The sequence below is a fragment of the Myxocyprinus asiaticus genome, chromosome 6, assembly GCF_019703515.2.
Source record: "Myxocyprinus asiaticus isolate MX2 ecotype Aquarium Trade chromosome 6, UBuf_Myxa_2, whole genome shotgun sequence".
In the NCBI taxonomy this organism is placed as follows: domain Eukaryota; kingdom Metazoa; phylum Chordata; class Actinopteri; order Cypriniformes; family Catostomidae; genus Myxocyprinus; species Myxocyprinus asiaticus.
The window spans coordinates 36,803,897-36,829,482 of record NC_059349.1 but is presented as its reverse complement, the minus strand read 5'-3'; the positions used below and the strand labels follow the sequence as shown (position 1 = coordinate 36,829,482).

The 25,586-nt window shown below is 41.2% G+C and overlaps 1 protein-coding gene across 1 annotated transcript in view; it reads right to left on the bottom strand.

Moving 5' to 3' along the window:
• LOC127442211 (tenascin-R-like) overlaps positions 1 to 25,586 on the bottom strand; it is a 242,539-nt gene that overhangs the window by 32,256 nt on the left and 184,697 nt on the right. Inside the window, exons 10-16 of the mRNA XM_051700070.1 lie at positions 20,794 to 21,063; positions 20,380 to 20,565; positions 10,326 to 10,415; positions 9,851 to 10,114; positions 7,506 to 7,772; positions 3,229 to 3,348; positions 2,952 to 3,095 (exon numbers count right to left, since the gene is read on the bottom strand). Coding sequence (XP_051556030.1) covers positions 2,952 to 3,095; positions 3,229 to 3,348; positions 7,506 to 7,772; positions 9,851 to 10,114; positions 10,326 to 10,415; positions 20,380 to 20,565; positions 20,794 to 21,063 — 1,341 coding nt within the window. The remainder of the gene's footprint in view (positions 1 to 2,951; positions 3,096 to 3,228; positions 3,349 to 7,505; positions 7,773 to 9,850; positions 10,115 to 10,325; positions 10,416 to 20,379; positions 20,566 to 20,793; positions 21,064 to 25,586) is intronic.

Sequence of the window (25,586 nt, the reverse complement as noted above, 5' to 3'; positions counted from 1 at the left end):
GCACTACCCAGTCATTTTATCTCATCATACAGTATTCAATTCAGACTGCACAATGGGTAAGATATACTTTCTTTTGCTGTGTGCCATAGATTCAGTAGCGCTATATGAGCAGTCTTTTAATTGTTTGGCAATACACTGAGAATAGGTTCGGTTCTTTGTTGATACAAGTAACACCACAATCCATACATAGTACTGGCTAAGGTCTGTGACAGCCAAATATGATGGCAGGTGAGCTACCCAGCTGATTACTGTTTCCATTAGTAAAATTTCATTTCACTTCAGCTACATAGCTGGCAGCCTCTCAGAGGATGGGAGAAACACGCAGGGTAAGAGATGGTCTCCATCACATGGTAAATGATGTGCATCATTCCTCAAACTGCCATCCATAATTCTATCAAATCAAAGTTCTGTGACAATTTCCTAGAGTAGAATACAAGTCTGTGGATTGCAAAAGCTTTTCAGAATTTGTGTAAAACTGTTCATAGTAATAAATGATTTGTATTAAGGCTGGGCGATATATTGAATATTTACAATATATTCATTATGATTTTGCTGGCCAGTGGCAGCCTGTCAGAGGAGGCAAGGGAGGATGAGCCTCCTTAAAAATGAATTCAAAATGATTATAACAACAAAAGTGTTAAAATTAACAGTTGTTTTAATCAATTTACCTACTAACATACATAACTCAGATACCTTTAATGGAAAAATATATTTTGTCAGAATTAATGTGTCAACGCATTCAATTAATAAAGAAAGTTTAACACATACATTTTTCTTAATCACTATTAACGCATTTACTGTTAATACAGAATAAACCAGCATAGACACTGGTTTGAAGGCCGGAACCTTTGTAATGTGTTATTACACTGACACACACTTCACAACACACACACAACAGCCTTCGTGTCAGTGATCAAATGATGGGGAAAGGAGCTCTTAATGCTATTTGATATACAAAACAAGCCCAGATGGGACCTGTGATTGAAATCAAGTATTTTTCAGCCTATTAAAGGCACATTTTAATTACACCAGAAGCACGTGAAGTCTTAACTATCACCAAAATGCAGAATGAGACGTTCTTGTCTGCAAACGCTTTTTATATGGAGTTCAAAGCGCCGCTTGACACTGGCGTTGACACCCTGATGTGAATCATGAACGTGGCTTCACTATTGCTATGGTAAAGCGGATAGCCACGGTCTACTTTAATATTGTGGAGGATTTGACTTTAAGAGATTTAATGCCCTTTGCAATGAACATAAACCCCATGGGGACAATAGTTCATTCAATTAGACAAACTCCCACTTAGACTTTGGGAAAACATTTAATGTTACTTGAATTGGTGCTATTATTGTGCATTTTTATCTTTATAATGTGGAAAGCTTTGTTTGGAAAATGTTAATAAAGCATTATAATATTACATATTGTTTTGTTTTCTTTCCTAAGATGGAATTAAATGCATTTTGACAGAAAAAAAGAAGAAATATACTTTCAAAATCTGTGATTAATCGCGATTAACTACAAAAATTATGCGATTAATCACGATTAAAAATTTGAATCGACTAACAGCACTATTTTTTTTTAATTTATTATGCAAGATAGTCCAGGTAAGTTTTAATCACTGTGTGAATCGGTTTGAATGCCAGTGGAGGCTGACGGAATAAAGCCTCCTCTCATTAGTAAACTAACCAATTAAAATGAATATTCAAATGACAAAAAAACATCACCTACTTCCATCTAAAAGGCAAAATGAAATTGACCTCCTTCCACATTCATAACCAATCATTATCAGAGGTAAACATTCAAGCCAATCAGCTTTCAGTATCACGTCAATGCGTCATCAAGCCTGCTTGTGGTTAACGTGACAGGTGAAGAGAAACTTTCCAAAATTTGCCAAAATATTGATAAAATAACAACAACAACAATAATAATAATAATAATAAAAAATAAAGTTCCTCTAAACATACTATATTTGGTGAATAAATGTTACTGTACATGGAATGGGCCATCCATTTATTTACAAAAGTTTGCATTAATCATATTTGTTCTGTTTTTTTTTACTTTATTGACAAGTGTTGGGTGTTCATAAAGATTATAACACATCGATATTCATAAAGAACATCAAGAGATCATCTGTGAATGGGAGCATTACCAGCAAGAAAACTAAATAAAACATGATATTTAAACTTTCAATACTGATTTACATATTGGCCTCCCCGTAAAATTCCTTTATGGACTGCTAATGTTGCTGGCAATATCAAATTAAGCAAAATTGTGAATAATGCAATAATTGTAGTGCATTTTTTATTTGTCCATTAAGTTTTCTAAAAAGCATGTCATAAGACTAGTTTCTCGATTCTTTCTTGTCTCACGACATCGAGATAGCGCCCCTGATTTAAACTTAAGTAGCAAAAAATGGCAATAGAGTGGGCAAGTTTTATTCATTTCCATGAATCAGTTTCAATACATTGATTAAGAACTCTAATTCAACCATTAATTTGCATCATAACGCAAAAATGTTCATGGAATTCTCTGAATGGCCTTTTTCATATATTAAATGGTAGTAAACAATGTAGATAAATATTGCTGTTCATTACTTAATGTTGTTTTATTGGTGCATATAAATATAAATGATTGAATATCATTCTTCCTTGTGTTCATTCAGTGAAAAATACTGTAAAAAAACATACATTGCTATATTGTCAAATTTTAGTTCTTATGCTGTAATTAAACATTTTGAATCTTATTGGCTCCAATGGCTATTTGTTTGCAAGGATTCTTCCTCACTTGAAAAAAAAAAAAAATCACATTGCTAAGCTATTTCAGAGCAAATACCTATATATTGAGGTATACGGTATATTGATATCACCCACAGGCTGAAAAATGCAGACATATACTACATATGTATTTTAGCAATATCCCCCAGCTCTATTAATTAAGAAGAACTGAAGTACCTGTGAAAACAGTTGTGGTGATGATCTTGCTCTCTTGGCTTCCTCTCACTGCATTCATCTTGATCTCATACTCTGCTGCTGGATGGAGGCTGGTCAGTGTGTAGTTGATGACATCATTATCAATCACCACATTGTCCATCCTACCTGTAAGTCAATGACATGACCAGATGACAATTAAAAATGCAGATTTTTTTTAAAATGTATTAATTAATTTGTTCAAATTGGATATGCTTCTTCCTCTTTGTTTCAGTGGTAAAATAGACTTTGGAGAAAGTACCTCTTGGTGATTGGTAAGACATTTTGTAGTAATCAAAGGGTGCGATTGGTTGAATCCATGATATAGTCACAGATTCCTCTGTGACGTACAGCACAGTCAAGTCTCTGGGAGGGTCCATTCCTGCATTAATGGGGGAAAAATATAAATGAATAAAGAGTAAAGTGCATTTAATTGAAATATGGGTGGTTAAAGCATTACATGTCTATTGATCTTTTTTTTTTTTTTTTTTTTTTTTTTTAAATCAACATCATGATTTTAGATTAAAATGTATATGAATGTGTAAAGTATTATATTTGGCCCTCTAACTGGTCACCATTTTGTAAGTTTTTCACCATTTTAATCATATTTTTGCCTTTACAAGTTCATTTTAAATGGTCCTGTGGTGTGCTAAATAAATGTTTAAAAGTACAAATACTCTTAATTAATATGAGGTCATAAAAACGGAATGCATAACAATAAAGAATTAGCTAAATGTAGTTTAAAACCATTTTAGATGGAGTATTGTATATTAGTTCCAGACTTCATTGAACTATGAATACAAGTTACAGCAACACGTTTTATGTAAAACAATTATTTGAGTAGTACAACTACTTGCTCATTATAGAGTCTTCATAATATTTTAACATTACATTTATTTTTAAATATTTGTTTCATGCATGTTTAATTCAGTAGTCATTGTAATTCTATTCATTTTCCATGTAATTTATGTCCATTTGTTTGTTTAGTTTTTTGTTAACCCAGTAGGCCTTCAAGACTTCCTGTGGAAGTCTGGAAGACTATTTGTGTTCTTGACACACAAAACTCTTTACAAGGACAACTGCATTGTTATTGTCCGCTGCTGTCCAACAGGGAATCTTTCATGATGTGTTTGCCAAAGCCAAGAGCTCTTACCATCGCAAAAGCAAGGGTTACCAAAGGCTGCATTGAAACACAGTTAAAGAGACTAACAGGGGTTCTGTACCATTATGACAATTTAGAAGGAAATAAACAGATTCAATTTTGCCATTTTTTTTTAAGTGCCCTGTCATTAAGACGAGTGGAAAGCCATTCACAGCACCTCACATTCATTAGACTAATGCATTCAATTCATAAACTATGGCTGGCTATTCATAAACAGGCTGTCAACCTCATTTAAATGTTTTCTGAGTAAAACATTCCTCAGTAAATGAGATGTGATTATTCATGTATGCATATCTTAATTTATTTTCCACTCAGCAGAGAAATCAACAAATATATTTTTGACATTCAGACTCCGTTTAAGGGTGCCAGTTCCATCTGCTTTTATTCTGTGTGGTTATTTGTTGAGCATATGGTGACCTTCTTTTCACATTGTGTAAACGTAAAGGTGCTGATGTGTGAAAACATGGTTTCTAACTAAAGCAATAACTTTGGGAAAATTCACTAAACACATTTCAAGACTAACAGACTTCATGAAACAACAGGCACAAGTACTAAAAGAGCTCACGTTTTTGTAATAATATGCAGTGAAATGAAAGTTGAAACTTTTTAAAGCTAATCAAGCTGCTGTGCAGGCGGTCCTCTGCAGAGATAATTTCAATGTTTAGAAATAGCTCTGAGACAATATCTCCTTTGGCAACTGCAAATATCAGCTCAGTGACAGAACAGCTGAATAATTCTTGACACCTACACATTCAGACAGAGGTAATTAGGGGGGGATTACACACTGTTGAATTAATTAAGACACAAAAGGGTGAAAAATCTGCTGTGCAGCTGTGTGCAGGAAACATAATGAGGAAATGAAGCAGGTACAGGCAAGACTCTGTTCTCCACACACATTACTGTCGGCGATACTGATAAAATGGACGCAAAAGCAAACATTGATTGTTTGAGCAACGGAAAACGTCATGGTTACTTTCGTAACCTCTGTTCCCTGATGGAGGGAACGAGACATTGTGTCGATGTAAGTGACACTAGGGGTCGCCCTTGGGAGCCCCAAACACCTCTGATCTTTGAGAAAAAGCCAATGGGAATTGGTGAGTGTAATTTGCATGCTACTCCCCCAGACATACGGGTATAAAAGGAGCTGTCTCACAACCACTCATTCAGGTTTTGTGCTGAGGAGCCGAGACAGGGTCCCGGCCATTTCAGCGGGTAGTTCAGTGTTGTGGCAGGAGGGACACAACGTCACGTTCCTTCCATCAGGCAATGGAGGTTACAAAAGTAACCAAGATATTCCCTATCTGTCACTCACTCGACGTTGTGTTGATGTAGTGACACTAGGGGTCCCTATACGAAATGCCACAACTAGCTGAACTGTGTTACTTGGACTGGCGGTGCGAAACGGGCAAACCATTGTGTGCCTCGTAGCCAGCGCACCTGGCCGTCACATAACCTCTCCCAACATTCCGAGTGTCATACAGTCCCCCGCACCTCGGGGACAAGTCGACTCCCCAAAATGGAGACAGGCTGCCCCAGCCGTGGACTCTTCTCTTCTTTTTTCTCCCCCAAAAAAGTGGAAATCGTTCAGCTGGGGGCCATAAGTGTCCGTGTCGGGGGGGTGTCCTTTCCCAAGGGGAAGACACCACGGAGATCACACCCTGCCCGAAGGGGAGGCAATTGTGTGGAAATACGTCACATGGTCTTGCCGATTCTTGCCGGCAGTGTCGCATGTGGAGAAGTCCCCATGGTAGGTCCTACCCAGAGGGGACGGAGATCTACAAACACAACAACCGGTGGCAGAGGGGAAACTGTATCGAGGAGGATACATCACACTGGGTTACTCGCAGGCAACCAGCGCATGTGGAACACCTACCCCAGTACAGGGCCTATTAGCACATGTACTGGGCCAGCATCGAATTTCTCCGCAAATTCGCCTGCCACAGGGCTAAGGAGGAAGGACATCCAGGGTCCACGGTATTGTGAACTTGGCTGGGGGGTAAAAAGCGCACATCTCCCCCTCCAGGAGGGAAAAGGTGCTGTACGTAAGTGGTAAACCCAGCCAGTTGTCCCGCATATTTACCGGTTCGTACCTGTCTCCTCTGTTTGGAGACAGTGCTCCCTTTCCGCTGTCCTCCGAAGAAGACAAAGAGCTGCTCAGAGCATTTAAGGCTCTGCGTGCAATCCAAGTAGATGCGCAAAGCACGCACCGATACAGCAATGACAAGGCTTGGTCTGCCTCCTCCTGGAGCAGCTTTGCTTGCAGGTTCACCACATGATCCCAAAATGGGGTCATGGGAACCTTGGGCACATAGCCCGGTCGGGGTCTCAGGATAATGTGAGAGTGTGCCGGACCGAACTCCAGGCAGGTGTCGCTGACAGAGAATGCCTGCCGGTACCCAACCCTCTTGATGGACGTGAGCATAGTCAGGAGGGCAGTCTCCAATGGAAGCACCTTTAGCTCAACTGACTCTAGGGGCTCAAACAGGGCTCTCTGCAGGCCCCGCAGGACCACAGAGAGATCCCACGAAAGGATGAGGCGCGGTCTGGGAGGATTCAGCCTCCTCGCACCTCTAAGGAAACTGATGATCAGGTCATGCTTCCATAGAGACTTACCGTCAACTGCGTCATTGTGCGCTGCTATAGCGGCCATGCACACCTTCAAGGTGGAGGGGCCTCTCCTGCAGGAAACCTCTGTAATGCGCCGTAAATCCAACAGCATGCAGAGGTGAATGGAGTTTGCTGAAACACAACCGCTCGGCTCCGAAGAAAAAATCTGAATGAGTGGTTGCGAGCCAGCTCCTTTTATACCCGTATGTCCGGGGGAGTGGCATGCAAATTCCACTCGTCAATTCCCATTGGCCAATTCCCATTGGTCTTTTCTCAAAGATCAGAGGTGTTTGGGGCTCCCAAGGGCGAACCCTAGTGTCACTACATTGACACAATATCGAGTGAGTGACAGATAGGGAACCTTAAAGTGTTCCTAAGAAGAATAACAAAATACTGTGAATCTACTTTGAAACTTTGCTTATGTTAAAACTGAAGTGTATGATTTTTTTCACATTTTATTATTTTTAAACATTGGCTGCGTGTTATTAAAACATTGCTCTGTCTGAGTATGCCGACCAGCCCAAAATTGGAACACAGGCTAACCAGTGGCATGAGTTTGGGGTGGGACTATCTGTTTGAAGACCAATGGCAGACAGGGGGAATATTTCGAAAACCACAAAAACAATTAACATTTTTGCAATTCCATTTGCTGCATAAATTACAAGCTTCAGCTTCAAATGTGTCATCTGTTATTTTCAAACTTAAATAAACTTAACCTCTAATACTTTGCAAAGAACACCCTTGAACTTCACATTCATTAGTAGTAATACCTGTTGTGACTGAGCCTACAACTGGCTTTGAGGTCACATTGCCATGCATGGTTATCAAGGTAACAGTGTACCGCCTGGAGGGCAGTAGACCAGTGAGGGTGATTCTGGTTTTGGACCCGTCTAGAGCAATCTCAGAATCATCACTGGAGTCCTGGGCACTGTAGTTCAAGATGAATGCGTCAGAAGGTGGGGCTGGAGCACTCCAAGCCACAGTCAATGAATCAGATGTGACATCAGAGAAGTAAAGCTGTGTGATAGGGCGGAACCCTGGAATAATGACAACAACTATATTACAAACTGTTGGTTCCTGTGGTGATAGATCTATTAATTGTTTGGCACATCCTCACAGGAGTGAAGAAGAAAGAATAAAGGAATGGGGAACAAACACTGTGAAAAATACCTTTTTTAATCAGTATTTTTTGGGGTTTAGATATATCTTCAAATAAGGAAAACATCTGTAAAGCAAGATACATTTACTTGAGAAGTAATAAAGCTGTTCAGCCGTGACGTCAATTTGTTGGTGAACCCGGAAGGCTAATTCGCCATGGGTTCCCTCTGGATTTTCCTATGGGTTTTTATAATGGGGTTTTTCAACTTATTAGTAAACTAAGGACTATGGTAAACATTTTCTGACGATACGTGGACATTTTGTTCTACAACATAAATTACACACTTTCATACCTCAAAGGTGAATTTTGAAGCCGCTGTGTGTTTTTTTTTTTTTTTAAGTATGTAATTTAAAATTCACATATTCACATATGAGGTATGAAAGTGTGTAATTTATGTTGTAGAACAAAACATCCATGTATCGTCAAGTTATGTTTACCACAGGCCTTAGTTTACTCATAAGTTGAAAAACGACATTATAAAAAGGCATAGGAAAATCCTGAGGGAACCCGTGGTGAATTATCTTATGGGTTTTTTAACTACAACCTGAACTGCTCTATATTGCATAAGATAATAAGACTTGAATTAAAGGGATAGTTCACCCAAAAATTAAACCTCTGTCGTCATTTACTCACCCTCATGTTGCTCCAAACCACATCTGTCTTTGTTCTTTGAAACTCAAAAGGTGATGTTAGGCAGAATGTTAGCCTCAATCACCGTTCACTTTCATTGCATCATTTTTCCCCAGTGAAAGTGAATGGAGACTGAGGCTTTTATTCTTTCTAACATCTCCTTCCTTGGAATAATAATACAGGTTTAAAACATGGGCATAAGAAAAGGATGACAGAATTTTAATTTCCCTTTAAGTTTATTTTTCTTATCCTATTGGTTAATAGTTATTTTCTTGATTTAAGCATACATCTCACAAAATTTTGTTAGTTTTATGCTTAAAACTTGAAAACACAAAGATACATTCTCTGAAAACAAGCCTTAATAACTTATGCAATTTTAAATGTGCCTATAAAAGTATAAATTTAAAGTACATTTATTTTGTTTTAAAGATGTTTAGATATTTTTTACTGAAAAACAAGTTGTTGTTTTAAAAAAATATATATTTATTTTTTGCTGTGCATTGCAGTGAAAGAGGCCCGGCGAAGGCAGAACAGTGTGGATGTAGCCAGACCATAGGCAAAAAGATAAGGATGAATGCTGATTGAAGAAATGTGGAATATGATGATGAAATGTTATAAAATCTTGATGTATATGAATGTGTTGATCCATCATCTCAAGAAAGATTGTGAAGAATGTAAGAAGAAGAAAAAGTCTGAAGAGTTAATCCTTTTGAAGATGTAAAAGATGTTATGAGAAAAGGACAGATTGAAAGCAGAATTTTGATGAAGGTTAATTAGAAGTAGATGTGACAAGAAATGAACTGAAATTTCATTAAATGAAAAAAGCTATAAGAGTTATTCCATCTTCATTGCACATTGTCTCACACTGAAGCAAAAGTACTTTCATAAAGTAAAGATAAATGCACAATCTTACATTTGCCAATCTAACCTGATGGGCAAATCTAGATTTTTCCCCTGATTACCCCAATTTAGCTTTGCATGCAAACATTCTGGCAGCTTTTTCAACATGGTATGTGCATGTCTTGTGTGCATGTCAGTTTAATTTTTGATAAAAAAGAGATTATTTAAAGAACAGGCTGTAAATTGAGCTGATTTATATGTACCTGCATTTTGTTGAACATATAAATGTACTCATTGTCTAATTCAATGTCTTGTACATTCCTCAAGCAACTAAACAGCTTGATTTTCTGAAGTGAATGAGACATTTCTGGCCAAAATGGACATAACATAACATGAGGCAGTGATTTCCCAGCATGTGAATGAAAATACATGCTGTGGACACTCAACACTGATTCCTGTACTTGAGTTCCCAAAAGATCAAATTACCTGTGAAGGCATCAATAGTGGCTGCAGTACTCTGTTGCCTTCCTCTCTGTGCTGCAACTGTAATGGTGTACTCTGTGCCTGGATCTAGACCTGTCAGTGTGGTAGTTGTAATGTCCTTGGGCACAGTGAGCTCAGTTGTGACTCCAGTAGAAGAGGTGTAAGTCACCCTGTAGTGGTCAATAGGCCCTTGCACCATGCCCCACAGCAGGGTGATGGTGTTGTCTGTGGAGGCTGTGACTGTCAAATCCAATGGGACATCCAGCCCTAAAGATCACAGCATACTGCAGCTATTGCATGGTTTGTAATTGGAATATAAAGTTGTTTTGGTTCAGTATGCTGAAGTTTAAGTTTACACTATCATATATCATGTAACCGCTATACTAAGAAAAACACATTTGCACAGTTCTGCTGCAAGAACACAAACTCCATGCTTTCAAAGATCTGATATTGGTAGAGCTATACTCTTATCACTTACCAGTTCTAGCATTCATTGTTGCTGAGGTGCTTTGGTTGGCACCAAGAACAGCTGAAATCCCTATGCCATACTCTGTGCCAGGCAGTAAATCTAAAGAGATAAAGTGAAAGAGAAAGAGAGAAAGAGGGAGGGAGATAAAAAAAAAAAAGTAATGTACTTTAGTATCAATGAATAAGTATAATAACTTCTTGGTAAAAATTGATTTGTGGTGGATCATAATAAGCATAATTAGGGGTTCAAGCCTGAAGGGCTAGAAACCCTATAGTTATTGTCAGGAATTTTAGGGGGCCAAGCACCAAAGATGCTGTAACCCTATTGTATCTGTTATGATTTTCTTATTATTATTAGGGGGCCAAGCAGTGAAACTGCTGGAACCCTATTGTATTTGTACTGATTTCCTTCTTTTTCTTCTTCTTTTTTTTTTTCTTTTTCTGCCTTATAAGTGACTGGGTGTTAGAGACCGTAAGTCGTGGAGACACCAAACCTGGCAGGATGCTCCCAAATCTCCCCCACTACTCAGGCGCACAAACGCACACCCATCTGATCCTAGGTGGCTCTATAATAAACACTTTTACATTCTTTTTTCCTCTGATTCCTTGAGTCAGGCCCTACAAATATATATCTCCGATGTCATTTCCGTGTATCACTTTTTTTCCACCATTTTGAATTTGTTGAAAAACCTACTTTTTTTAACTACTCCTAGGCCGTTAGTTCGATTGGCATGAAGTTTGGTAAACATCATCTACAGACCCCCTGATAAGAAGGTATAAAAATAATTTTGATATGTGAAATCGTTCCGAAGATATTAATGATACAATTCCTTCGGTTTAACGCATTTTGAGTAATTGATCAATATCTACTCAACGCAAACTCATTTGGTTTAAATGCTAACATATTCTTAAAAAATCGATTTGACAAATGAACAAAAATGGCCGTCAACAGCCAATCAAATTTCAGCACTCGTATTGGGAATGGCCAAGGGTTATGGAAATTACTAAACATAAGCAGGGTGTCAACTCTAAGCTGCATATGAATTTTCGTGACAATCGGTCACATGGTGGCGCTATAATTAGCTAATTCATATTTTTGCTAATAACTCCAGAACCGTATAGATAAAAATTTTTAGATTCTCTGAATCCACCAGTGCCCCCAAATCATATGGTCACTTTAATTTCCATTTCCACAAGAAACATTTTTTACAATTTTGATTTATTCAAAAAACCTACTTGCCCTATCGGTCACTCACTCGAGGTTGTGTCGATGTAGTGACACTAGGGGTCACTCTTGGGAGCTCGAGACACCTCTGGTCTTTGATAAAAGGCCAATGAAAATTGGTGAGTGGTATTTGCATACCACTCCCCCAGACAAATGGGTATAAAAGGAGCTGGTATTCAACCACTCATTCAGGTTCAGATTTTCTCTTTGGAGCTGAATGGTCGATGCCCACTGAGCTGAATTCCCACAGCTGTTCATTCACCTGTGCTGGGTCTGATGGCGCATTTCAGCGGCTTCTCTCCCCTCTGCACTGGTGCACTGCAGAGAACACCCCTGGCGCTTCGGCAGAAATAAAAGAGTATATTTCTCTAAAAGAGTATATTTCTCTAAAAGAGCAGCACACACGGAACATCTTTTTAAAGACGCGTCTTTTTAAAGATGACTTTCCGTTTGTGTGTTATTCCTGGTTGCGCTCGTTATCTCTCACCCTCTGACGGCCACAATCACTGTCTTTCGTGTCTGGGTACTGCTGACACGGAGACAGTGTTTGTGGATGGGTCATGTACTCATTGTGAGAACATGTCCATGGCAATGATGCGGTCGCGTCTTACCTTCGTAAGAAAGCAAGCCACCCCAGAGGCTCCCCGCCTCGGTCCTTCTACCTACGGGTATGAGGCCAGTGCGGCTAGCACTGGGGGCGATTTGGGGACCCCAATGGGACCACCTCTGCCGGGTATCTTCCCCGCCCTCACTACCCTCGATGGGGGGCGGCCAAGGGCTATTCGGCAATCCCCCCGGTGGATAAGGCGCTCGCGGTGCACCTATGTCCGCAGAGCACTGCCATCTGGCGCGGGCACCCAAAGCTCTCGTCCAAGGCCTGTAGGTTTATGTCGTCCCTGATGGCCAAAGCCTACGGTGCCGCTGGACAAGCCACCTCCACCCTGCACGCCATGGCTCTCCTGCAAGTCCACCAAGCCAAGGCGCTAAAGGAACTGCACGAGGGTAGTTCTGCCCCGGGATTGAAGCAGGAGCTGCGATCGCCGACTGACCTCGCTCTCCGGGTGACAAAGGTCATGGCGCGGACTCTCGGGCGGGCGATGTCCACCTTGGTGGTCCAGGAGTGCTGCCATTGGCTCAACCTGGTTGAGATGGGAGAGGCCGACAAGGCATGGTTCCTTGCTGCCCCCATTTCTCAGGTTGTCCAGTCCAGCGACACTGTCGAGGACTTTGCCCAGTAGTTCTCAGCGGTGAAGCAGCAGACGGAGGTTATCCGGGACATCCTGCCCTGGCACGGCTCAAGATCCTGCACCCCGTCTGCTCATCGCCAAGGGCGTCTCACCACAGGAAGCAGACACCACCCGTCTCGCAGCTGCCAAGAACCCGCGAAAGGCTTCGAAGCATCCCTGAGACGGGCGACCCAGGGACAACAAAACCCACTGCTCTGGAGCTGGTAAGCAGACCACTCCATCCCCTGGTGGAGGGCCGGGAGGAGAATCTTTTGTTACCTTTGCATTTAATTGCGCCGCATGCCCAAGTGGCTGCAGTACCCAAGAGTTCAGTAAGAGCAGTTTCCTTGTTCCCTGGGTCACATACCCGGTGTGCATGGCTGTCATCATGACCACCGTCCACCACTCCATTTTGGCAGGTTTGGCGCTCCAGCGGCGGTCTCCCCACCCCTGAGCGCCCAGCTGTGCCACAAATCCGCCCCCGATGTGATAGTCTCCACGGGTCACGAGAACAGACCTCTTCCTCCCCTGTTCCAGGCTGTTCCAGGGGTGGTCACAAGGAGCCAGGTAAGTACTTCAGTGTCCCTGAACTCAGCACGGCCACGACATGGCGTGGCACCTCAGGCTCCGCCCTGCCGCGAGGCCCCACCCGCCGGTATGTCTGACGAGATTGTCCCTCCGGCCGAGATGAAGAAGGGGTTTTACAGCCCCTACTTCGTTGTACCAAAAAAAGGCGGTGGGTTGCGGCCAATCTTGGACCTGCGAGTACTGAACCGGGCTTTACACAGACTCTCGTTCAAGATGCTGATGCAAAGATGCACTCTAGCGAGCGTCCAGCATCAAGATTGGTTCACGGCGGTAGACCTGAAGGACGCGTACTTCCACGTCTCGATTCTACCTCGACACAGACCCTTCCTGCGGTTTGCATTTGAGGGTTGGGCATATCAGTACAAGATCATCCCTTTCGGTCTGTCCTTGTCCCCTCACGTCTTCACGAAGGTTGCAGAGGCAGCCCTTGCCCCGCTAAGGTAAGTGGGCATTCACATCCATCTCGATGATTGGCTAATCCTAGCTCACTCTCGGGATTTGTTGTGTGCACACAGGGACCTGGTGCTCTCGCACCTCAGCTGGCAAGGGCTTCATGTCAACTGGGAAAAGAGCAAGCTCCTCCCGATTCAGAGCATCTCTTTTCTCAGTTTGGAGTTGGACTCAGTCTCGTTGACGGCGCGCCTCATGAACAAGCACACACAGTCAGTGCTGACCTGTTTGAAGGTGTTCAGACAGAAAACAGTGGTTCCACTGAAACTCTTGCAGAGGCTCCTGGGGCATATGGCATCCTCAGCGGTGGCCACTCCGCTCGGGATGATGCAAATGAGACCGCTTCAGCACTGGCTTCAGACTCGAGTCCCGAGATGGGCATGGCGCCACGGGACACACTGTGTGGCCATCACGCCGATCTGTCACCGCCTCTTCTGCCCTTGGACCGACCTCATGTTTCTACAGGCAGGCGTTCCCCTAGAGAAGGTCTCCAGGCGCGTCATGGTTACGACAGACACCTCCAATACGGGCTGGGGTGCTGTTTGCAATGGGCACGCAGCCGCCGGTTTATGGACGGGTACGTGGCTGCGTTGGCACATCAACTGCCTTGAGTTGCTGCCAATTCTGCTCTCCCTGTGGAGGTTCTGGTCATTGATCCAGGGCAAGCACGTGTTAGTTCGGACAGACAACACGGCAATGGTAGCATATGTCAACCATCAAGGCGGTCTGCGGTCCCATTGTATGTCACAACACACCCGCCGTCTCCTCCTCTGGAGTCAGCAGCACCTCAAGTCGCTGCGAGCCACTCACATCCCGGGCGACCTCAACACTGCAGCGGACACGCTGTCATGGCAGGTTACCCTCAGGGGAGAGTGGAGACTCCACCTTCAGGTGGTCCAGCTGATCTGGAGTTGATTCGAACAGGCACAGGTAGACCTGTTCACCTCCCAAGAATCCTCCCACTGCCCGCTCTGGTACACTCTCGGTATAGACACACTGGCACACAGCTAGCCCCCTGGACTATGCAAATATGCGTTTTCCCCAGTGAGCCTACTTGCACAGACCCTGTGCAAAGTCAGGGAGGATGAGGAGCAGGTCGTCCTGGTAGCACCCTACTGGCCCCCCAGACGTGGTTCTCTGACCTCACGCTCCTCGCGATAGCCCCCCGGCAAATTCCCCTGAGGAAGGACCTTCTTTCTCAGGTACGGGGCACCATCTGGCACCCGCGACCAGACCTCTGGAATCTCCATGTCTGGCCCCTGGATGGGACATGGAAGACTTAAGCGGTCTACAACCTGCGGTGGTAGACACGATCACTCAGGCTAGGGCCCCCTCTAAGAGGTGCCTGTATGCCTTTAAGTGCCATCTGTTCACTAAGTGGTGTTCTTCCCAACACGAAGACCCCCAGAGATGCGCAGTCGGGTCGGTGCTTTCGTTCCTGCAGGAGAAGTTGGAAGGGCGGCCACCTTGAAGGTGTATGTAGCTGCTATAGTGGCACACCATGACACAGTGGACTGTAAGTCCTTAGGGATGCACGACCTGATCATCAGGTTCCTGAGAGGTGCCAGGAGGTTGAATCCTTTCAGACCACGCCTCGTTCCCTCATGGGACCTATCTGTAGTTCTTCAGGGTCTAGAGAGAGCTCCCTTTGAGCCCTTGCAGTCAGCTGAGCTTAAGGCACTCTCTTTGAAGACTGCCCTTCTGACTGCGCTCACTTCCATCAAGAGGGTAGGAGACCTGCAAGCGTTCTCTGTCAGCAAAACATGCCTGGAGTTCGGTCCGGGCTACTCTCACATGATCCTGAGACCCCGACCGGGCTATGTGCCCAAGGTTCCCACGACCCCTTTTAGGGATCAGGTGGTGAATCTGCAAGCGCTGCCCCAGGAGGAGGCAGACCCAGCCCTGACATTGCTGTGTCCGGTGCGCGCTTTATGCATCTATTTGGATCGCACGCAGAGCTTTAGAGTCTCTGAGCAGCTCTTTGTCTGCTTTGGTGGACAGCAGAAAGGAAGCACTGTCTCCAAGCAGAGGATCGCCCACTGGCTCATTGGCTCCATATCAATGGCATATAACGCCCAGGACGTGCCGCCCCCAGTAGGGCTACGGGCCCATTCTACCAGGGGTGTAGCGGCCTCCTGGGCCTTGACCAGTGATGCCTCTCTAACATTTGCAGAGCAGCGGGCTGGGCAACACCCAACACCTTTGCGAGGTTCTACAATCTCTGGGTGGAACCGGTTTCGTCCCATGTAGTGGCACGCACAAGCAGGTAAGTCCGGGACAGCCAGCCAGGTGTATCGCTTGCGCATAGCGCCTTTCACCTCCTCTGAGCTGAAGATGTGTGCCGTTGACTCCCAGTAGTGTTCAGAAACTGTGTTCCCTGGTTGATTTCCTCCGAGCTCTGTGGCAGGTGAGTTTGCGGAGAAAATCGCTGCCGGCTTGGAACGGAGGTTACGCAAGTAACCAGGACGTTTTCAAACTCGTCCTAGGCCGTTTGCCCGATTCTCATGAAACTTGTTATATATCATCTACAGATGCAGTTTTCCTGCTATTTTGAATTGTTTGAACAGAATTAAAAATAAACTAGTCCTAGGCCATTCGCCCGATCAGAACTAAACCAGTGCAGAAAGATTCAGCAGAGTCCCAATATGAAAAGTTATTCAAGGAATTTTGAACTTTTTATTTATCGTCAAACAGTACTCCAAAACATACGTAAAGGGCATGGCCACTTTTACTAAAACGGTTATAACTTTTGAAAGGATTGAGATATTATCACCAAATTTGTTAAACTTATGTATGAAAAACATGGACGCCATCGACCAATTAGCTTTTAGCATCTATTTGACAAGGTTAAAAAAGATGTATCGAAACGAAACGTGGTAGGCCTATTTGTCTCTTGGCCCAAGAAGTTTGTGCAAAATGTAAAAAAATAACAAATTGGCCACCGGGAGGCGCTATCGCATTTTTTTAAAACACGTGTAAATCGATGTATTTATTGCTGTTTTTCACAAAGAAACACATTATTCATATCATATGACAGAATTCCTCTTTCTGAACAAGTTTGCCTCAATAACCATTGGTGTGAATCAAATCATCCGTTAAATATTTGAGATTATTTAACAAAACTACTTTTTCAAACTAGTCCTAGGCCGTTCGCCCAATCGGAACCAAACCAGTGCAGAAATATTCTCTGGAGTACCAGTATTAATAATTATTAAAAAAAAAAAGTTTGAACTTATGATTCATCATCGCAAAGGTACGCCAAACATACGTAGGGGGCATAGGCACTTTTACTAAAATGGCTATAACTCTTGAATGGAATGTGATTTTATCACCCAATGTGGTACACATATGCATGGGGTCAAGTGTGTGTTACTGCTGGTGCTTAGCTTGAGTCTGTGTTTGAAGCCTGCTAGCTTTTTTAGCATCGCTTATCTATTTTTTCAGCTTTTAAGGTTTAATATCTGCCATTTTTCAGTGTGCATCAGGTTTTCCCCTGCATTATTCTCTTATCACTATGTACATTTTTCTGCATGCATCTGCTTTCTATTTTTATTGTGATTAAACAATGTGCATTTTGCAGCACGCACCTGTTTTCTCCTCTGTGTTACATAGATTATTGCATCGATGTCAAAGCACCACTTATCAAGAACAACCATAACACCAAACAATTGCATGAGGGATTCACATCGATCTCAAACCCTCGGTGCTCAGGAACAACCAGCAACAACAAACGGTAAGTCATGGCATCCGCTCATGTTATTGCTTCCTGCATTACATGCCACATGTTTACTATAGCTTCTTCCATCAGCAGTGAGGGATTCACATGTGATAAATGAAAGGAATTAATCAGGCTGACGGAGAAGTTTAATGAGTTAGAGACTTATATATGAACACTAGTGGAGGTCAATGTGAAAGAGAAGCGGTCGATACTGTTTCGGATGCGGGTAGTTCAGCGAGCAACACACACACTTTGGTTCCGGCTCTAGAGCCCCTGCAGCAGGGTGTTTGGGTGATGTCTCGGCAGCATACTCACTCAGCAAAGTGACACCAATCTCCTGTTCCTGTTAGGGTTTCCAATTGATTCTCCCCACTCAGTGATCCACCCACTGAGAATCATGTTGAAAGAGCCTTAATAATTGGTGATTCTATTGTAAGGAACATGGAAATAGAGACTCCAGCCACCATCATTAAATGTATTTCGGGTGCCAGAGCGTCTGACATCAGATCAAATTTGCAAGTGCTGGCTAATGCTAAACGTAGATTTTCTAAAATTGTTATTCATGTCGGCACAAACGATGTCCGGCTTCGCCAGTCAGAGATCACTAGAGATAATGCTAAAGAGGTGTGTGAACTTGCAAAAACTATGTCAGACACTGTAATATGCTCTGGTCCCCTCACTGCTCATCGTGGAGACGAGGTTTATAGTAGATTAGTGTTACTGAACGGCTGGAAGTCTGAGTGGTGTCTGGAGAATAGCACAAGATTTATAGACAGTTGTAAGAGTTTTTGGGGTAGACCTGACCTGCTAAAGAGAGACAGACTCCATCCCACCAGGAAAGGTGCTGCTCTCCTCTCTAGTAATTTGGCTCATAGTCTTAATAGTGATAGTATTTGACTAACTGGGGCCCAGGTCAGGAAGCAGACAAACTGGCTAATCCAAACATCTGCTAGCTGCCTTGAGATGTCACACAGGTCACATAAACTACAACACATAGAGACTGTATCACCTTGATATCATATAGAGACTGTGTCTGTTCCCCGTACTAAAATTAAGATAAACATCATATAAAGATAGGGTTACTAAACATTAGATCTCTTTCAACCAAAACACTAATTGTAAATGAAATTATTACAGATCATACGTTGGATGTGCTCCGTTTGACTGAAAACTGGATTAAACCAGATTAATATATTAGTTTAAATGAATCTTCTCCCCCAAGTTATTGTTATAAACATGAGCCTCGTCTGAAGGGTCAAGGAGGAGGTGTTGCTACAATTTATAGTGACGTTTTTGGTGTTACTCAGAGGACAGGATATAAGTTTAAGTCTTTTTAACTAACAATGCTTAATGTAACACCGTCAGATATAAATAAAAAAAATCTCTGTTGTCATTTGCCCTTGCTACAGTATTTAGATCACCTGAGCCTTATTCTGATTTCCTTGGTGAATTTGCAAATCAGATCTAGTAGTTACTAGATAGAGCTTTAATTGTTGGGGACTTCAACATTCACATACGGTAGATAAAGAAAATGACAAACTTGGATTAGCATTTATCGATATTCTCAACTCGCTTGGAGTCAGACAAAATGTGACAGGACCAACTCATCGCCATAATCATACACTAGATTTAATTCTGTAAGATGGAGTTGATGTTGATACAGTAGAAATTCTACAGCAGAGCGATGACATCTCAGATCATTTCCTCATCTCTTGAATGCTGCGATCAGCTAATGTTACTCAATCTACACCACGCTATCATTCAGGTAGAACAATTCCTTTGACCACTAAAGATAGCTTCACTAATAAACTTCCAGATCTATCTTATACACTCAGTAAGCCCCAAAGTGTAGAAGAACTTGATGAAATAACAGAAAATATAAATACAGTCTTCTCTTGCACTCTTGATACTGTCACCCCCTTCGATTAAAGAAAATTAAGGTACTTTAACATTGTTTTAGTTGCAAACAGACTGTCTAATTAATACTTAATATCTATTACATATGTACTTAAAGGACCTTAAAGCTTGAACCCCATTAAACGCTGCTTGCAGCTATATTATTATTTGTGTTTTCATACATATTAAACATTCATTACTGAGATGAAAAACATCAATGAAGAACCAAGTAAAATACATTTATATGACTCAGAGGTGAGAAAGATTTCTGTTCAATATTCAGTGTCAGAAATTTTGGTTACTTTGAGAAAACATTCAGTAAAAAATCAGTATACTACACATAAACAGTAGTATCGCTATGCTGTCAGAATTTCCCAGTATAAAACAAATCCATGTAAACCATGAATTCAGTATTCTATTAACCTAAACAGAGGATTCATAAAACTAAAGTACATATAAAAGGGTATGTTATGTTTATGTTATGGATGTGTTATGTTGTACACATTAGTGTCTATTTAAATGTAAAAACAATTAAAAAAGAAAATTTGTGAACAAGGACTACACTTTACATACAAATACTAATGAGACCACAATGACATTATCTTTAATCACAAATTAAAACATTTTGGAAAATATAACAACATAATACAAAATAAGAGTGAATTGCACCTACTGATAGCGTTGTTCATTCACATGTGCTGTCTGCATTGTTTTAGCACCCGAATTACTAAAGGAATCATGCAAATCAAGTTACAGCACAAACACGCAATTTGCAGAGTGCAATTCCACATTTTGCAGGCCGGTTCTGAGTGCAAGGTTGAGAAAGATGCTGCTATGTTAGCCTTGTGGTTTTGGTGTTTTTCATGATCTGGTTTGGTTACATCAGATATTATAATATGTAGTATAAGGAAAAATTCAGTATTATGAAATAAAGAAGAAAAAAAAGGGGTTTTGAGTTTACCAGTGAGGGTAGTGTTTGTGGTGGCTCCATCATTGCGTGGGACAACAACCTTTTCGTACTGGTCTCCAGCTAATGTGCTGTAAACCACCCTGTAACCTTCAACATCTGCCTCACTATTGTCCCATTCCAGCTCCAGACTGGTGGATGTTTTCAACAGCACACGTAAGTTCTTTGGTGCATCGATTTCTGAGAAAAAGACAATCTGAAATGTATGGGCCATTCAGTACAATCACAGGGTGCTGAAACTGTTCTATTTCTGAAGTTAAATATTCATGTTTTTCAGATTACTTTTTTTTTTTTAAGCAGAACTACCTAATTTAAATAAAGAATGTGTAATCTGGATGGAAATGGCAAGTGTTTACATATTGGTTAACTGTTTATTTAGGATGAAAGGCCTGAACTGCTTTGTCTCACCTGTAGTGAATGTTGTTGAAATGGCTCCACTTTCATTGCCATTCCGGACTCCACTGACAGATACTTCATATGAGGATCCAGGCCTCAGGACTTGGAGGGAGTACTGGCTCAAAGTAGGTTGCAGGCGAAAGGTGGTCTTTGGTCCTTCCACTCCCTCCAGCCCATACCGCAATATAATCTGATTGACTTTAGCCTTGGGTGGGGTCCACTCCACAAATGCAACTGTGTCTGAGACATCTCGTACAATAAGCTGTGTAGGTCCATCGATTACTGAAGAACAAACACAAGAAAAGTCATTTACAGTATATGTAATATTATTATGTTAAATCCATCTTAAAAAAATAAAAAAATATTTAAAAAGCTTTTTTGGTTAGCTGGTTTTAGAGGGTTTCGAGTACTTATCAGCTGGTCAGGCACGGAGACCTGTTGGCTCGACCAGCTCATCCAGCTGAACACCAGCTTGGCAGGACTAACTAAACCAGTTTAAACCATCTTAAACCATCAAACCACCTCAGTCTAGTTTAAGCTGGTTTTATAGGGAATACAGAGGTTTATCTACAATGGTAACACTGGCATTAGAGGATCTGACCTTCTAGATTTTAGCCATTTTTGCTTTGGTTGGTTATTACAGGATTTTTTGTTAGAAATCTGGTGACATGACAGTGTGGATGATTAAATGCTTTGATGAATGATGAACAAGAAAGCATGGCGCTTTTTTGTACCATTAAATACAAATGAGGGAACAAACGTAATCCACTTTAAGCCTGTTTTTCCCCACACAAAGACATAGCCCTGAGCTATAGACCTGAAATGTCTTATTGGAGATGAGGTAGCAAAAATAGCAACAAAAAGGAACTTTTATTTAGCTTCATTTAATTATCTACTACTACATCATTAGAATATCTCCAAGGTAACAGTACTGGGTCAAAACGTAGTGGCAACACTTATTTAAAAAGGACGGAGAGCAATGTCGTGAGAATGAACAGGAACTGATAAAAAAATAATATTTTAAAAATAAGAATATGCATTAAACAAAAATACAACATTAAAGCAAGAGTATGCAATTTATACCAGAAGCATTTTTGTTATACTGGTTGAAAGTCTCTTTGCATCCTGACAACAATCAATAAATCAAGTGCTCTGATGTGAAAAAAATAAAAAAAATAAAATAGTTCACACAAAAATGAAAATTTGCTGATAATTTACTCACCCTCAGGCCATCCAAGATGTATCTGAGTTTCTGTCTTCATCTAAACAGAATTTAAGACTTTTAGGATTAAAGGCCTCCTCCTCTAAACAATGCAAGTGAATGTCCTCCATTTTTTTGACGGTCCAAAATGCATATTTAGGGTGCATCAAAATAATCCACAGTCGACAAATAAAGTTCTTCTGAATGCAAATGATTGATTATTTTTAGAAACAAAACAATACTTATATACTTTTTAACTACAAATGTTCGCTTCCGTACATCTCTGTGATGTGCACTCATGAGAGGGATGACGTAACCTCCTTGGTAAGGTCACGTGTCATGTAGAGGAGGAGTCAGGAAGCGTGTCATTGTTTACATTGTTTTTTTTATTATTATTATTATTATTTGGAAATTATTTTTTATTTATTTTATATTGTTTTGAAATTGCTTCGGACTGTTTTGGTTTGTGAACGGCACAAGCTTCTCTTGTAAACAATGACGTGCTTTCTGACTCCTCCACGTGACGTGTGACCTTACCAACGAGCTTACATCATCCCTCTCATGAGTGCACGTCACAGAGATGTACGGAAATTAACATTTGTAGTTTAAAAGTATATAAGTATTGTTTTGTTTCTAAAAATAATCAATCGTTTGCGTTCAGAAGAACTTTATTTGTCGACCGGAGTCCAAAAAATGGAGGACATTCACTTGCATTTTTTTAGAGGAGGAGGCCTGAAATGAAATCCTAAAAGTCTTAAATTCTGTTTTGATGAAGAAAGAAACTCAGATACATCTTGGATGGCCTGAGGGTGAGTAAATTATCAGCAAATTTTCATTTTTGGGTGAACTATTCCTTTTTAACTGTGGCAGTCACAGACCTGTAAAAGGTCCGTCCAATCATTTCATTCGGCCCGAATGCAATGATTGGATGGCCTACCTGCCTGTCTAACTATGTACCTGCCTACCTCTGCGCACTCTTCCAATGCACTCAATGGCATGAGTTGGGGCGGGACTATCTGAATGTTTGAACAACTGCAGGCAAGGGGTGTATTTAGAAAGCTGTTTTAAAAACAACGTTTATTTTTGCAATTCCGTTCAGTGGCGCAAGTGGAACAGAAATTACATACTCCAGCTTTAAGTTAAATACATTTTCATGACTATTTCAGTTGTTTGTAATAACTGGAAATATATTTAGGGGCCAAGCACCAATGAGTGTCTATGGCAGCCCTATGAACCGTTTTGTTAGGGATTCCCCAGAGACCACCAGGGGCCGCCATATATGTTCAGTGTTCTCTTTGTGTGTTTGGTTGCATTTTTGGTTTTGTAGTTCGTTTCCTTGTCTTTGTTCATTGGTTCTTGTGTTTATCACTCCGAGGTGTGTCTTGTTAACCCTATTAGTCCTTGTGTATTTAATCCCTGTGTTTTCCTCTGTTCATTGTCAGTTCTTTTCTGTTTTAGGCTGTAATGGTTTGTTTAGTTTAGATTTTTGATATGTTTTTGTTTTTTTTCCATTAAAATAATCTGCATTTAGATCCTGCTCTCTTGCCTCATATCTCCTCAAATGTTACACGTTTATAGTAAATTGCTGAAATTTGGCACACTGATAGGGGTGGGTATGAATAGCGCCCAAACAAAATTTGGGGTCTCTGGGTCAAACTCTACAGTGCCACCACAATTCAAAATTCACTTTTACAGTGGCTGCTATCTTGGATTATAAAGTTTATTATTTTTACATAACTTTTCCTTGAAACTTCGTCCAATTTGCCCAAACAATGGCTCAAAATAATTCCTAGACCGAGCCACACAGATGTGACTTCACAATATTTTGAGTTTCTCAATTGTTTAAAAGTTGCGGCATCTCAAAATTAATGTTGTCAATGTAAAACAGGAGGTGATGCTGTATCTCGGCAACACTTTTTCCTATCGAAAACAAAACTTGGTTTACTTTATCACGATCTGAAGGTAGATGCAAAGTTTGGTGACAGCACCACCTATGGGTCAAGAAATAAAAAAAAAAAATTGTCTATATTTGCACGTAACTTTTGAACCGTATGTCCTAAAATTTTGTGGTTCAGGATGCTTTAAACAATACCAATTTTTCCAACATTGGCCATATTGGCTCTTAGTTATTTATAATTTTATGAAAATGAGATGTATATTTTGAATGCTCATGTCCTGAGGGTACCTGAGCAATTGGAGGTATCGCCATCTATGGTTCAAGAGATAACCAAAATGTTTGTGTGCTGACTTTAACCTTGGCATATCTCTTTGCCATTCGGAGAACATGTCAACTGAGTGGCACAGTGTGTACAATTACTGACTACGGTTGCAAAGGTTGTGGGTATGATCCCTACCCAGACAAGTATTAGATCTGAATTTCTATTGTATTGGAGGTCTTTGTATTGTGCCTACTGAATAGTTGTAGGGCTTATCAATGATCATTTCTGCTTGCAGGTATTCATATTGTTCTTCTTTCTTTTTCTCCTCAATGGGAGTATAAGGCAGCACTATGATAATACTGATAGTTTTTAAATGATAATATATGACACACTGAAAGTGGTTGTTATTGATATCCCCAAGACTAGACTTGGGAAATCTTGGCAAAACTCTATAGAATTCATGTTTGTTTTCTTTTACTTCTAACTTTTAAACTGTTTAGTCTAGATTTGTTTTTTTTTTATTTATTTTTTATTTTTTTTAATTTTTTTTTTACTTCCTCTGAATACTCTCTCCATTGTGATTTTAATGCACCACTTACATAAGAACTCCACCTATTACAGTGGCCACCATGTTAGATTGTGTGGATTATAAACTCAGCAAAAAAAGAAATGTCCCTTTTCAAGACACTGTATTTTAAAGATAATTTTGTAAAAATCCAAATAACTTTACAGATCTTTATTGTAAACGGTTTAAACAATGTTTTCCATGCTTGTTCAATGAACCATAAACAATTAATGAACATGCACCTGTGGAACGGTCATTAAGACATAAACAGCTTACAGACGGTAGGCAATTAAGGTCACAGTTATAAAAACTTAGGACACTAAAGAGACCTTTCTACTGACTCTGAAAAACACCAAAAGAAAGATGCCCAGGGTCCCTGTTCATCTGCTTGAACGTGCCTTAGGCATGCTGAATGGAGGCATGAGGACTGCAGATGTGGCCAGGGCAATAAATTTCAATGTCCATATTGTGAGACGCCTAAGATAGCACTACAGGCAGACAGGAAGGACAGCTGATCGTCCTCGCAGTGGCAGACCACGTGTAACAACACCTGCACAGGATCGGTGCATCCGAATATCACACCTGCGGGACAGGTACAGGATGGCAACAACAACTGCCTGAGTTACACCAGGAACGCACAATCCCTCCATCAGTGCTCAGACTGTCCGCAATAGGATGAGAGAGGCTGGACTGAGGGCTTGTAGGCATGTTGTAAGGCAGGTCCTTACCAGACATCACCGGCAACAATGTCGCCTATGGGCACAAACCAACCATCGCTGGTTTGAAAATAAAAGCAGTTGAAAGTGAGAGGACAATTCTTTTTTTGCTGAGTTTAGTTCTTTTCGCTACTTCTCCTACAAGAAATGTCTCCAATGATCTT